The sequence below is a fragment of the Strix aluco genome, chromosome 7 (assembly GCF_031877795.1).
Source record: "Strix aluco isolate bStrAlu1 chromosome 7, bStrAlu1.hap1, whole genome shotgun sequence".
NCBI lineage: Eukaryota > Metazoa > Chordata > Aves > Strigiformes > Strigidae > Strix > Strix aluco.
Genome location: NC_133937.1, coordinates 4,177,148 through 4,192,391, shown reverse-complemented (window position 1 = coordinate 4,192,391; position 15,244 = coordinate 4,177,148). Strand labels below are relative to the sequence as shown.

At 52.1% G+C, this 15,244-nt stretch overlaps 1 protein-coding gene across 2 annotated transcripts; it reads right to left on the bottom strand.

Moving 5' to 3' along the window:
• Window positions 1-626: 626 nt before the first annotated feature.
• Window positions 627-11,980, bottom strand: SLC29A3 (solute carrier family 29 member 3). 2 transcript variants are annotated; one of them, XM_074830231.1, is made up of 6 exons: window positions 11,928-11,980; window positions 10,860-11,120; window positions 6,701-6,783; window positions 5,452-5,678; window positions 4,109-4,271; window positions 627-3,429 (listed from the first exon to the last, which is right to left on the bottom strand). In XM_074830231.1, exons 2-6 carry the CDS (start codon window positions 11,106-11,108, stop codon window positions 2,760-2,762), a joined length of 1,392 nt encoding a protein of 463 aa, XP_074686332.1. In that variant the 5' UTR covers window positions 11,109-11,120; window positions 11,928-11,980; the 3' UTR covers window positions 627-2,759. The 2 variants fall into 2 exon arrangements, with proteins under 2 accessions (XP_074686332.1, XP_074686334.1); XM_074830233.1 differs by lacking the exon at window positions 11,928-11,980 and adding an exon at window positions 11,637-11,721.
• Between the last annotated feature and the right edge of the window lie 3,264 nt (window positions 11,981-15,244).

Genomic DNA, 15,244 nt, shown 5'->3' with positions numbered 1-15,244 from the left:
AGCATCCTTCATTCTGCCCTGCATCCACTGTTTTCCTCATCATTCTGCATTTTCTTACCTTGAGCTCTTTGATATGGCCCATGCAGAGCATCACATGCAACTTTGTCCAGACAGTACACGGCACTAATTACTTCCCTGCCATTATACTCAATACCCTACAAACTACCCACCCCCTTTTGCAGGGGGATCACCCGCAAGCTCATGGCTCAGGCTGCCTGTCAGCACCCACCCCCGTATCACGGTGCTCACACCAGCAGTCCCTGCTTTATACCCAGACCTGATTCTTGCCCAATTTGAACCTGTATTGATTTTTCCCCTCATTTCTCTTAACTTTCCTTAGCTGAATACCATCAAAGACAAAGGATAAATTCCCTTTTTGCTTGCTTCCCCCTGCAGATGCAATAAGTATGCTCTCCACACCTACCTGCAGGTCATTTGGAGATATTAAATTAGAATAACTGAGCTCTCAAAGCAATTCTTTCAGGGCTCCTTCACCCGGCCCCTGTCAGTGATTTCTCTGAATTTACAATCCAAGCTGGGAGAGAAGGAAGAACAGAAGGAAAAATGCAAGCTAAAACTGCATGCATCAGTGCGTCTCCAAGAGAAATCACTCCAGACACCAGCAGTTGCACAGTACCAAGAATTAACTTTATTAGCAACGGTACCGGATAATTAAGTTCTGTCTCAGGAGGTATTTGGTCTCTAACATGAGGGAGAGGATCAGCAGAGATGCAAAGCAGTCAGCTAACGAGCAGAACATCATCATACCTGGGACTGGGGGAAAATGTATGAGTTGAGAAGAGCAGACCACGCGTCAGAATCTCAAGTGGGAAGCACCGAAGGCCACAAAAGGACATTTCAGTTGCCCACACGAGGTTGGCTTGGGCTTTTCAGCCATGACTGACTACTGCATTACTCCAAGCAATGCTCCAGCGCCCGTAGAGGCGATGGGAGTGCTCACCCCCATGAGCAGCACCCAGCCAGCTGCCCAGCATCACTACCCTCAGCCTTTGGGCTGCCCTTCGAGCTGAGGTGGACCTTCACCTGGGTCAACGCTGGGCAAAGCAGCCCCTGGCCAAGCGCTGGGGATAGAGGGCTGCAAACCTACCAAAGCAACAGGATTAAGAGCCCGCATGTGCAAAGTCATGTGCCGTAAAGCTGCTCCTTGGTACCACACACCCTGCAAATTTTCCACTCATGTCTGGATTTTACAGTTAAATAAAAATCAGCCGTAAAGCAAAACTGTGTGTGTATGGCCAATGAGCCCAACCTAAACACCAGAAAGGATTTATATAATAAAACAACACCCATCAAGCCTATGTGCCACGCTGTGGCAATAACGACCGTCAATCCTGCTGTTCTCCCAGCAAAGCTGGGGTGGCTGTGGGTAGAAAGGCACCAGCCCCACATCCTCCCTCTCGCTAACCACCACATCCTGCACAGCAAGGAGATGGCCTGGCAACCCAGACCAGCAGCTTCGCCGCTACTCGGGCAAGCGGGAGATGCTGAGAGAACATCCCACTAACAGAGCATTTGCTAATAATCCAGTCTTAAAGGAAGTATTTTCAACAGATAGCATCCCCGAAGCATCAGCTGCAATGCCAAGTTATGCCATTACATCTTTCCTTACCAGTTCACCTCTCCTAGGTCATAAATCCACCCCATTTGAGAAAATAAATACAATAATTGTATTTAGTTCAGGCTGCATTTGCATAGGGAAGTTTAAGTGACTTTAAAAGCCAGTTCTCTTTGGGTGGGCCGTATTTTTGGGTGTCACAGTAGCTCACCCCTCTGAAAACATCTGGAGACCATATGCCGCCTGTCTATGTAAATTAATCAGCTTTCTGCTGTGAACATCACATCAGAGCCTCTCTTAAGACCTCTCCTTGGCTTTTATGAACCTTTCTCACCACAGAGTAAAGGCACCTTAAAAAACTTAGGTTAGGACCACTTAGCATTTCACTCTCCTTGGGGTTCAGCTGCAGACAGGTTAAGTTGGTGTCCACAACGGTCACACAGCAGTCACAGCAGGAGAAATGGTCTCAGGTTGGCCATGACATACAGCCCTGGGACTAGTAGCACCATGCTGGGAGGTGGATGATCCCTCAATTCAATCTCATCTGGAAAAATTAAAGCAAGTAGAAGTCTGAGTGGAGATGTTTCCCTTACGTACGTTTCTTGGGGCATGAAGGTATGAAATCCCCCCGAAATGGTGCCCTGCTCCCTGGAGTGGCTGCTACCCACTCCCAAAGCTTGCCTGAAGGTGCTCCAGGACTCAAATTCCCTTTAGCTCAACATCACCATCACAGCTCGATGAAGGGGGATCCCCCCTGAGACCACCAAAACACTGCAGGGCTAAACTTGTAACAATGAGGCAGCAAAAACCAAGGCGCTGTCAAAAGCCCTGGTTTCAGCTTAAAACCAGTGTGGTGGCACCAGCAAGCCACCCTTGCCCACTGGCACCGGGGTGAGGGACAGGTTTCCCTGTGCACCTGGTGCTTCCCTGAGCTCCCTGGGGAGGACAAGGTTTTTTTGGTCCATTTGCTCTGGTCAAACCCGGGAGTGACAAATGTCTGACAGGACCTCCCAAGCACAGGGGACACCCCTTCTCAGAAGGGCTTCCCCTTGGATGCAAATCCCCCCTACCCCAAGACAGACAGCCTGCCCCAAAACCACAGCATGCCTGGCTGCTTGGGGAAAAAGCCCTAAATACCTGACAGCAGCACTGCAAACCGAGGGCATCCCCCCCGGCTGCTCCTCTACATGAGGTGGACAATGAGAACAGAGCAGGCGGACCCCACAGCCAGCCCCAGCATGAGGTAAAACGTCATCAACACCCCCGCCGCCTCGGCCAGCTCTTTTGGCACAATCTTGGGGCCGTAGACAATGACCAGCGTCCCCAGGTAGCCATTGCTCAGCCCCAGCAGCACCGTGAAGACCACTGGGTAGACGTCTTGGTTGAAGACCACTGTCCGGATGTGAGCCCGGGGTTGGTAGTTACTGAGGATGAAGAGAGGGAGGAAGATGGTCCTGAGGAGGACGAGGGCGGGCAGCATCTTGCTCCTGGGGCCGGGCACCTGGATCCAGGCAGTGATCTGCCTGCCGCACCAGTCAGCGAAGTTGTACAGGAGGAAACTGGTGAGCGGTGCAAAGTACTTGGTGCTCCACAGGCTTCCCGAGGACTTGCTGACCGACTCGATGTTGGAGGAGAGAGAAGGGAAGATGATGATGGAGATGAAGAAGACGTAAAAGAGGCAGAAGCCGAGGAGGGCGGTCTTCTGCAGGATGGGGCGGATCGGGGGGATGCCAGCGCTTTTTGTGAGGAAGGAAGTATTTGTAGTGCCTCCCAGATCTGCCTCATCCTCTGCAGAGCTGTCAGGTGGCACGGGAGCCAGAGACGGGCTCTCCTTCTGGCTGCTCATGTAATACCTGGAAAAAAGAGAAGGAGGGAAATTTTTAGACATGTGAGTGTGTGGGAAACGAACAGATTAGGAGAGAGAGCAAGGGGGAAGTTGGTGACGCAGGAATATCTATGCTGGACCGAGCAAAGGTGGTTTGCAGCGATGCCATTGCACCTCCAGCTCCCACCTTGTACGGAAAGGTGACCCTCAGGGACCCACCACCCCCTCTTCCACACCACGGGGACCCCTTTACCCCCTTGGTGGTTCACAGAGGGGACTGACTGCACGCAGGCATTTGGGGGTTGCAAGCACCAACAAGACCAATGGGTCACGCACATAGGTGCACGATGTTGCAGATACAGATGCCCTACAGGAACCCACCTGGCTGGCTGCTGCCAGATTACAGCTCTGTGCTGATTTCATGCATTTTGGAAGCCCCGGCGTCAGCACCCCTCTCCCCCGGGGAGGATTGCCAGAAGCCCAGCACGTGCCAGGGCGGGTGGTGCTCAGTTTGTCTGTGGTTTTGTTCAAATGGGGAAGCATGGCTGGCGGCAGCAGAGCGCGTGGGGATGCCGGGGGGTGACAAGAGCAGGGACTAGCACAGCAAGCACCCCATGAGTCTCCCCAGCAACCCGGCTCGGCATCAACAGTAGCAAATCCTCCCAACCCGTGCTTGTGGGATGCCTGTGGCAGGCGGGTGCACACACCTGGAGTACTCCAGCCTGGGAAGGAGGAGGTACACCATGACGCAGACGACGAGGAAGATGTCGGCGGTGAGGAAGTAGGCCAGGGCACTGTCTGTAACATCAGCCGCTGCTGCCAGATCTATCACAGAGGCGATGGCGCTGATTGTGCCGCCCATGGCCTGACCTGTGCAGGGGACCAGAGAGATGGAGCTCAGGGCCCAGGGCTGAGCCTGACCAAGATGGGCGCAGGTGAGGGGCATCGAGGTGGCAGAGAGCAACCCACAGCACCTCCAGTGAGGACTCTGATGGAACCCAGAAACAGCAGCATCCCCTTCTTAACACCTCCTGGCGTGCACAAATCCCCTAGGGGAAGCAGCTCACCCTCCCTGCCCCACACACTAGTCCTCAAACCCAGCTCTGGGTACAACTGCACACACCACCTCATCTCCATTTCCACACCTTGCTGCAACACAGCTATTTGTGGGGCTGCACTGCAGCCCAAGTCCCATCCTGCACCCCCTTCCAACACAGGGGCAGCACTGCACAAGGGTCAGGATGGGACCCAACCTGGGCTTGCATGTGCTGAGTCCTGTAGAGAAGGTCTAAACCCTGCCCAAACCCTAAACCTGGATTTCTACTGGCACACATATAACCACCTCTCTTCTGCACTCCACCAGATGGGAATTCAAGCCAGCAGCAACAGGTATGCCATCTTGGGGATGTGGTGATATCCCCCACTGGGCTAAACTCATTAAAACACTCCTGTCTCAGCCCTGGGCAGAATTTCTCAGTCTTGATTTTTTTCCCCTTCTCCTCTTGGTTTGTCAGCCGTTCCACAGCCCATTTATAATGTTATCAACCCTCCAGGGAGCTCATCACTCACGGCTCCCAATGTGCCCCTCATCACTCATGAAAACGCATGGAAATGCTGAACGGAAAGGAGGAGACAATGCAAAGTTGAAGATTCCTCCAGCTGCAAACAGAGGAACTGAGGGATGTATCTCTTTCCTCCTTCTCCCTGCACAGAACAAACAACAGGTCAAGCTGTCACGCTGGCTGAGGCTGCTCTGCAGGGTGTTTGCCCCTCGGGCAGGGATGGCGAAGGACTGCTGCTCTCCTCATCTCCGCTGAGCCCTCAAACACTTCGGTTTATGGGTATTTACAGAAACAAAAGCAACGGCTCATGTGACCAAGCATGTTCTCCTTCAGCAACTTCCCTTTATCTTTAAGGCAAAGTTAAGTTTCTAAAATAAACCCCCATGTGATGAAATCCCAGATGCAGGAGGGAAAGAAAACCAACCACCCAACCACAGAAAACCCAAGAACATGATCCCACCGGGACGGCGTGGCTGGGGGTCACCAACCTGAGATCAGCGCCTGCAAGTTCTTCATAGGGAAGCGGCTGCTCAGCCCAAAGATGCTGCTGGTGAAGATGGTCGAGGCGCTGCTGACGATGATCACACAGCCGATGGTGAGGGCAAAGAAGCGGGTGGTCCAGGCAGAGGTGTCAACCTTCACCAGCACCGTGATCACCAGGAAGACGGCCAACATTACAAAGAGGGAGGACAAGATCCGGACGCTGGCGGGCACCCTGGGGACAAGGGAAAGGAGAGACTCCTATGTTTAAAACTATAACGTGAAGGCGTGATGCAGAGGACACCAACTCCTCTGCTATGAGAAGGATCAAAGAAAATAAAGAAAGGTGGGGGGAGATGAGGAATAAAAAATAATGATTTTTCTCAGAAGCCTCTAGACGTTAACTCTGCAATTTCCACTTTTGCCATCAGTAGGACTATAAGCCCAATGGAGCTGTAAAATACCCATTTCTCCCAGAAATCAGGAGCTATCCCCATCGCTGGAGCAATGTACAGCTGCAGCAATAAAGCCTGCCTGGGAAACATGGCTGGGTGGGTGAAAGCAATCCCAGGCACGGAGGGGGCTTATCGCCCAGCTGGGAGAATGGATGGGCTGGAGTGGGGGCAGGATGGAGGGGGCAAGGCCCAGAGGTGGGGAGCCAGACCGACAGCCAGGATCTAGAGATTAAGCACACAAATGCATTCCCCTTTGCCTCCAAACATGAAGGAGTTTGATCTGGGATAAGGAACGGTACAAATGAGGGGAGGTGGCTATTTTAGGTTTAAGTCAAGCTTGCAATGAGGCAGAGATGGTCCATCAACCCAGTTCAGCTGCTGATAGGACCAGAGCAAGGCATTACTCCTGCCTGGATGAGCCTAGCCCTCATCAGCCGGTCCCCAACGATGGCATTTTTAAGAGGAAAGACCATTTGCCAAGCAATTAACCCAGGAATTTATTAGGAATTTATTTACAGTGGTGCAACTCAAGCCAACTCCAGACACGGGTGCTGCTGGTGGGGAGCAGAGTGCCTCACCCTGCTTCATCTCAGCCGGTTGCGATTCAGGCAGGAGTAGATGAGGGGATTTTGGCTGCACAGGGAAGCTGTGCTCACGATGCCCCGTGTGCCCCGTGGCTTGCCACCAGAGGAGGGGAAGGCTGAGCTGGGAGCCACAGCTGAAGCCAGAGAAAGGCAGAAGTGACGCAGGCAAAGCCGGGGAGAGCAGCAGCTAACAGACCCGTGAACAGAGCAGCACTTACTTATTGACCAGTAAGAAGTTTCCGATCAGGCACAGCACCGAGGGCACAGTCGAAGCAATGGAGATGTAACTCTCAAAAAAATCCTGCCAGGAACAAAAAACAACAAAGAAGAAAAGGTAGGGGGAGAACAACACACGAATTTCGGCTCCTAAATATGGCACAATACAGCACAAATGGGGAGTTATGCTGTAGGCATCCACCTCATTGCATTGCGTTGCAAAACTGCTCAGGACAACAGGCAGCAGGAATGGGCTCCCGGGGCTTTTTTGTCCTGCAACAGCCCTGGGATATTTCAGGAAATTAGGGACATAACAAATTCAGAAGCAAAAATGGTGAAGGAAACACCTTCCTTACTACTGCACCGGCCCCATGGGGCAGCACCTGAAATAACGAGGTCTGAACTTCTCCAGCTGGCTTCAGCATCCTGGACAACCCCCCCTGAACATTTTCTCTTACTTGAGCTCCGTGAGGGCTGTTTTTCATAAATCAGGACACAACAGCATTAATACTATTAGTTACCTGCCTCAAAAGCCCACAATGTCTAGCAAACCTGTGCATCCCTCCCCATGCAAAGTGACTGGGACACCATGCCTGAGAACATGCTCGAGCAAAAGCAGCCTGAGTGGGGACACAGGGACATTATTCTCCCTCCCACTTTCCCTCTCTGCACGCGCGAAACTCATTGAGAAACAATATTGAGACTCAACACACATTCACTCCGGGGACTCGTATATCATCTGAGCAAGTCAGCTGCAGCATCAGTCAATATTCACCAGTCCACCTCGCACAGAGGTCAGGCTGTGCACGCAGAAAACAATAACCACAGCAGAGAGAGAGAGATTTCTTTGCCAAGATTGCAGCCAAATGCTTACATTTTCAATCCATTTTATGTATTAGGCTGTTAAAGCGCGTCTGCTCCCTCTCCTCCCCTCAAGGTGCTTAATCCCCTGTTTTTTCTGCGGGAATCTCAGCCAGAGGTAGGACAGTGCTCACACAAAGAGGATGACCTACATATCCACCCCCATCGCCATGGGCTTTCATTTTCTGCAGTTACCTAGCTACAGAGACAGGGCCACGTCGCGTCCAAGCGCGAGAAGGTACTTGGCACGTTTTCTCTGCACGTTACTTTTTTTTTTCTTTTTCAGCTTTGCATTGTAGTCTTTTAATCAGTTTACAAGCGTGTTCATTTATTCTTCCCTATCAGGAGCTTTACTGTAAGCAACAGGAAATAGAATAATCGCTCCTAGAGGGTCCATATATGCAGAGACATAAATGCCTGCACTTACAGCATCAGCTTGGCGAAGCAGGAGGCTCAAAGCTCTACAGCCATACAATGAATTATAGGAGAGAAGACAAAGCAAAATGCAAAGTTGGTTGCTAAAACTAAGACTTATTTACCAACCTACTTAAAACTAACCCCCAGACCAGCCTGGGAATATTTAATATACTTCCAAGTTAATTTTCTTTTTCTTTTGGGGAGGAAAAAAGACTGTATAACGCTTTCCACCAAGCAGAAGTGTACTTGAAGTAATCCAGCAGAGATGCTGCGTTTCAAGCACCCCGGGGAAACATGCTCACACCAGCGGTGGGAAGAGAATTAGGGAAAGTATTTAAGAAACTGAGAAGCCTGTACTGCACTGGGAAATTTTACCCTGCCTTACCCACGGCCAAACGCTGCTGGAAAAGAAAAGCGAGGTAGAAGTGTTTCAATTGCTGTTGTTTCTGTGAAAAAGGAAAGCCCTCACACCACATGTTTAATGCAGCAGCAGAATGGTGGGTGGCAAACTTAATCCATGCTCAGATCAAGGGAAAGTATCAGGCTCCATACCCATCTCACCTCTTCACTCCTGCTTGTTAGGTGTTAATCCAGCTCAGATGGTAACTCTTCTCCCTGTGTGGGTATTCCCACACATCACAGACATGCTTTCAGAGGAAGTTTTTGGCTATGCAAGATATACCTAGTTCTCTCCCTTTCTGCTGAGCCCTCCCTTACCAGCTGGCTCATCTCCTCTGGGCATCCCTTGCTTGCAAAGGCTGAGCTCCCTATCGCTGACATGGTTTTAGAGGAGAAACGCAAACACTGAAAGACTGTCACCCCCTTCCTGGCTAATAATAAATAATAATAACTCCCTAAGCAAACCCAACATCTTCCTCCCTGTCCAAAGTCGCCTTTCTCCCACCTCTGCCTCTCACGAGGAAGGTGTCATCCCTCAGCCATGGAGCTGAGGCACATAATGGAGGTATTTGACCCTATATTAACTACAGCATCTTCAAACACGCTGCCGTGATCGACGCTGTACGCTTGGTACCTTAAAAAAACCCCAAACAAGAACAAAGCGTCGCGGTGGCAAATTAGTCACCAGCTTCAGCCGGCGTTGCCAAGATGCTTTTGCTAAGTAGTTTTTATGCTGCTCCAGTCCGGACTCAGCAGCTGGGCTCCTGTCGGGCTGGAAAAGCAAACCAGGCCCACGGTGGGGCTGAAGGCACCGAAGCGTTACCTGGAGCATGGGGCATGAAATTAGCTGTGGTGAGCAGGCTGGAGCCAAGAGCAGGCTGCCAGTCACAGATGCACCTTTCCAGAGTCCAGCTCTGTTTGCAGGTAAGCCCTCCTGCTGCAGCACCGTGGCTTGCCATCCCAGTGCAGAAATGGGTCTGACAGGTTTATTTTTGATCAGGCTCGACCGCCACGGAAAAGCCGGGTTGCTTTTCACAGGAGGAAGTAAAAAGCATTGCACCACAGCCATACAGAAAGAGGAGAAACATCTTTTCGTCCAAGCAATGGCTGATCCAACTGGGAATACAGTTGTGCAAGAATTTTTAGGAGAAAGACATACTTACTCTACTTGAAAACAGCTTTATCAAGAATTGCCTTGGATAAGCATGACAGAAGCAATGAGGAGCAAGTGGGATGCAGGGAATGTCAGAGGACACATGGTAGCAGAGCACCCTTCGCCCCCTCTCTGAGCACCCTTGCTAGCGCAGGGGCACCCTATTTGTGATGTTCGGGCACCACGGGGACTTGGTCTCCATCAGTTTGATCCACCCAGTATCTCGATTTACACGAGCACACTGGTACTTCAGCATCCTGGTACAAGCACCGTTGGTGACACTTTGCTTCCTCCCCATCAAAAACGCAGACAGCTTAACAACCATTAAAATTAGAACAGCCGTGGATGACGTACTGGTGTGAGAAATCATAGAGAAAACGTGGGCGTCACACCTGGCTCTGTGCTTATATAAAAATAAAATATGCCCAAACCACTTGAACAAGCTTGGCAACAGGAGGAGGACAGAACACAGCCTCATCACACAGACACTTTTTCCAGCCGCAAAGAAACACCATTGCTTTGTCAGGGGGGCACAGGGAAATAATCCTGCCATGGCAGAAGGAGCAAGAGAAGGCGGCTTTTTGGGGGAGAAAAAGAGAGGCTATCAAGCCTGTCGCCCCACGGCCGGCTCATCAATCGCCCCGTGACAAGCTCTTCATCCCATCTGCCAAAAGCCAGATGTTTATCGCTGCAAGGAAATACTCCAGCCACACTTGACAGATCTTGAAGGAAAAGCAGTAAAGCATCTGGAGAGCCTCAAGACTATCAAAAGCCACCGGCTCCAGGGCTGGTGCTCATGCAAAGCCCTGCTGCTGCCTCTGAACGACGGGCTGCACCAGCCAGTGCAAGGGAGAAAATGCCTAAAATGCGTTCGATGCCTCGCCATGGGGCCAGAAGCTCAGAGCAATTTATCTCCCGGCCCGCAGGGAGTTGCAGCCAAGTCTGGCTGGGACAGCACAGAGTCCCGTGGGACATGGGTGCTCACCAAGCGTGAAGGACAAAAACAACCACAGAGATTTATACCTTGCACCACAGAAATTGTCCTGTGAAAGGCAGCCTTGCTTATGGGACAGGTTAAGCCAAATTTTTTAAAGACACCTTAAAGCTTAGCACTTCAAATACAGGTAAAAGATCACAAAGTGCTACGGCTCTTAGTTTTAAGCATCTTTCTTGCAAGTACTTGTGCTCCCCAAATAAACCTCTACCCCTGATTTGCAGCTGACAAAACCCTAGAGGACGTTCACTCACGTTCTGGGGAAGTGGAGGCGAAAAAGAGCAAAGTAGGAAGGAAATCAGCTTTTTTTTTCCTGCCTTGAAAGCAGCACACTCACCCGCAGATCTGATGCCGCCTGTCCGGCCGGGCCTGCCTGATCCGAGCAGTTTTGCAGCTTGTACATCCAGTAGTGTTTTGCTGTGATGAAAAAATTCCAGGGCAGCAGGGTCCCGATGCCCAGGAGGAAAAAAATCACGTAGGCCCCATGTAAGCGGTCGCTTGGCTTTTGCCGGCTGTATCTGTTGACCAAGAGCTCCTCGATCAGGGGCTCCTCGTCTGGGGGAAAGCTGCTGGCTGCTGGGTGCATAGCGCTGGCACGCTGCAAAAAACAACCACCAAAAAAAGATATTATCACGTCAGGGTTGCAAACCGTTGCTCGCAAGCTGCTGTGTGTGGCTCCCTTCTTCGGCCTGCCGGCAAATGCCGGGTGAGTGAGCTGAACCGGCTGAGCACAGGGGTGGCTGGAGCCCCGAAAGGCGTGGGAGAGGGGGCCAGGACACAGCGGGGATGGGCTCTGCCACAGCAGCACCCCTGGTTCTGTCCGTAATTAATAATTAACCCGTCCCCTTGGCCTTGCACAAGCAGGAAACCTCTCAGCTCAGCCAAGGCTCCAGAAAAAATTAACAGCTTGTAAACAATCGACGCCAGAGCAACCTGTAAACTAGTATAACACCATCCGGCTTTCTAAAATGACTCGTAAATTAATGCAACACCAGCAGGCGTTGCAGACCGGCCTGTAAACTAATATAACGCCATCGAGGCTTTGTAAAATGACTCATAAACTGGCGTAACATCATCGGGTTTTGGAAAACGAGCTGTAAACTAATCGCCACACCCGCAGGCTTAGCAAGGCGAGCGTCAGCTGCCGCAGCAACGCCGGGCTTTGCAAAACGACTCGTGAACGGTGCCGGCCCCGCCCGGGCTCTGCAGGGCGGCGGGTGAACTCTCGCCGAGCGGCCGCGGAGAAGGGCCCGGCCAGGCGCCGGGGGAAATGCCGGAAATCAGGGGGTTTGCAAAGAGCCTTTAAGTTCAGGCGGGGGAAGCGCCGCGTCCCTCCGCGCATCCGTCCCTCCGCGCATCCAGCCCCGCTCATCCTCCCGCCCCCCCCCCCCTCCCCAGCACTCACCGGGCCCCCGCCGGCGCCTTCCCCGCCGAGCCGGGCCAGGCCGCTCCGCCACGCCCCGGACACGCCCCCGAGGGGGTGGGCCCTCCATAAGCCACGCCCATATAGGGCGGGTCCCACCACAAGCCACGCCCACATGTGCTGCCTCACCTCGACCACGCCCCCATGGGTGGGCGGTCCCTCCCACGACCACGCCCCTGCCCACGCCCCACAGTGCGGGGAGGGGCGGGGCCGTGCGGCCCAGCGGTACCCGGGCACAGCCTGCCCCCCCCCCTTTTTTTTTTTAATTTTTTTCCTTTTTTTTTTACCCACCCACCCCCCACGCTCCTTTTTTCCCTCCTTTTCCCTTTTTTTTTTTTAAATATTTACTCCATCTGACCTCTTGCCGATGCACCACAAGCCGCGCTGGGGGTCCCCACAGTTTTAAATGGCAAGCGCTCTCCTAAAAGCAGCGGGATCACGGCCTGGGCTACGGCCTGGCGAGAACAAAAGCTTTCCCCAGGGCTTGATTTTTGCTGGACGTCACCAAAGCGCGAGTGCGTCGTCCCCTCCTGAGGGTGGGGAATGGAGAGATCTGGAGGAGGCCCAGAGCCAGGACACCAGCTCCTCCTTTACTCACGTCGCTTCCAGCAGTGCCACCTTAGGATGAATTTCACTGTAAAGTCCTCAATTTCCTCCAAACTACACTCTTAACACCTACCTTGAGGGCACCATGGGACTGTGAAGGAAAACATCATTAGCCTTCTTCTTCTCCCACACTCTTCTTTCCCTTTTTCCTTCAAAGATGCGTTTGGCTCCTTGGCACATGGGCAGCCACACAGGAAAATGATGAACTGGTGGGGCCTCAGTTTTTATGTAACCCTACTACTATCAGACATGCTTTGTTAATTTGCTTGCACTTGTGTTGGAATTAGTGGAGTTTTACATCTTGTTTGCTTTTGCCAGCTGTTTGCCTTTAGCCTTCTACGTCTCCAGTATCTAAGGTCCAACCTGAGTCTCTTCCTTGCTTTTTTCCTCCATCGCACGTGCATCCAGCCTTTCTTCATCAAACCGAAATAGCATCCATTTTTTTCTAGAAGGCCCCAAGATGCTCTAGTCTGGATTGTTTCTGCATACAACTGCCTATGAGACAAACACAGACAGACCCAGATACCTCACCTCCCAGCAGCACCAGTGCACACGCAGCTGGCCACCGCCTGGGAGCCAGGGCCAGCCACCACCCATCTCCAGCTCTCTGAGCCTTCGAGGAGAGCACACCAGGCAGCCTTCGCCACCCAGATGTCAAAACAGCCCATGACACATCATGCATGCTCTATTTTCCTTTTTTTCCCTCTTTCATGAGCAAACAGGCAGAAGCATGTGACAAACCCACGGGCAATGTGCTGAAATGGAAAGGCTTCAGATGACCACATGGGTTTCTCTCCAGAGGTTTCTCCTTGGGATTTTCATCCGCGTTGACATGCCAGGCTAGGAAAGCACCTGAGGAGATGGCACAGCCTATTCGAGTCAGTAACCCATCAGCTCAGAGGGATTCGCCTGATATTTCCGACCTGCTGCTGTCTATCATGTCAAAAAACCCACTACTGGAGAAGAGCCTCAGATCACATCAGCACAAGGGACCGTGACATCCGAGCAGCAGAAACAAAGCCAGTCCACGCTTAACCGAAGCTGTGACGGCCCCTCAAGTCAATATTACCCACACTTGAGAGACCTTCCACAACGCAGACCCACGCATGGGCTCAGGGCAGATTCTAGGGACACCCCAATGCTCAAAGCGGGGTTTGGGCTGCTTCACCTGCACCCCAATGCCACATACAGGGCCAGCAAGACGAGCTGTGCTGGAGCAGAGAGGGTTTCATGGTTATCCCGAAGGAGTACCGAGCATCCTGTAGCACTGCTTGCCCTCGCCATGCTGGAGGTGTAACAGAGCAAAGGGCAGGTAGGTAATGGTTAAGAGATTGAAATTTGTTAACCAGGATTTACAGGGCAGCTCCCTCCACTCCTCCATACAGCTTGCTGCTGTACAGAGCAGCTCATGGCAAGTGAATTGTAAAATCCAGCGAGGCTGGCCCAAAGGAAATATTCTAAACACACAATGGGAAAGTCAAGAGACCCTAATGTGGGCTGCTCTGGTGCTCCTGGGTGCCCTCTCTCTGGCAGAATAAATCTGTCAACACTTAGTGATGGCATGGCAGTCACTTTTGAACCTGTCATGGGGTCTGAATTCAATATATCAACTGCAGAGATTGGGGCCAACTTAATTTTAAGGGGAACTAGCAAGCTGGGTGTTTTGATAGGAGAACATCAGATGAAATCGGGCACCAGTTGGTCAAAGCTAATCACAGATTTGGGCCCTTGGAAAGATGGGTTAGTGCAAAAGGTGCCCAGGGAAAGCAACTTGGGGGACTGAGGTTAAAGGAATTAAGGTGCAAAGAAAAGAAAAGCTTATCACTTCTGAGAAGGTATCTACCTCTGCAGCGGATTTGTAGCTGGAGAGCCCAGCTGGGAGGGTTTTGCATCTTTGTGTGGCTGTGTTATAATTACTGCGGTGACAGGACAGCAATTTTCTCCCCATTTCTTTCACTGGTTGCAGAGCAGGGACAACGTTGCCATCTCCTGGTGGCACCTTGTCCCCAGGAGCTGGGCAAGGCGAGTGGCCCGGGCAGGGCCAGCGGGACCCCCAACTCTCCCTGGGACCCTCGCCTCTCCCTGCAAAGCCTTCTGGCTTTGCTTACTCTGGCAGAGCCAGAGCGATGGGACAGAAGCAGGGGAGCTGTGAGGTGGAGGTGGTCCCAAAGCGAGGGATGGGGCAAGGCGAGGAGGCAGAGGCGCAAGGTGGGGGTTTGAGGAGAGATGCCTGAGTCACGGATTGCAGCTTGGTGCTCCATTCCCCACTCTCAGATTAGGCACCCCGCTCCTGGTCCTTGCTGGAAGGGGCACTGTTTTCTGCAGGGCTGGCAGATATGCCTCAGGGAAAAAAAATGAACTGCTGGAGATGGTGGCTTAGCCCACAAGACATGGTTGTAGCACTAGGCTCCTGCCTTGTAATCACCCATGCAAGTCCAAAACAAACCATAAATCAATCTCTACAGCTTACCTCCATTAAGGACTCCGACAGCAACATCCTCCCGCTGCCAGCACGCCTGCAGCATCCAACCCAAAAACAGGTTGGAGGGAGGCTCACGGGCGTCCCCACACTGCTGCTGCTGCTCGAGCTGGACCCGAATCCCTGCAGATGCTAAACCCAGCAGGAACTGTTGAGTGATGAACATGAGAGGAGAGAACAGATTGTTTCTTTTTTTTTTTTTTATTAGACTAGG

Excerpts from the sequence above, each read along its gene's own strand:
- SLC29A3 (XM_074830231.1), bottom strand. The coding sequence starts at position 11,108 with ATGCACCCAGCAGCCAGCAGCTTTCCCCCAGACGAGGAGCCCCTGATC. Across the intron at positions 4,272-5,451 it reads CTTGCAGGCGCTGATCTCAG|GTCAGGCCATGGGCGGCACA; the intron begins GTTGGTGACCCC and ends TCCCCTGCACAG. Across the intron at positions 3,430-4,108 it reads CCCAGGCTGGAGTACTCCAG|GTATTACATGAGCAGCCAGA; the intron begins GTGTGTGCACCC and ends TCTTTTTTCCAG.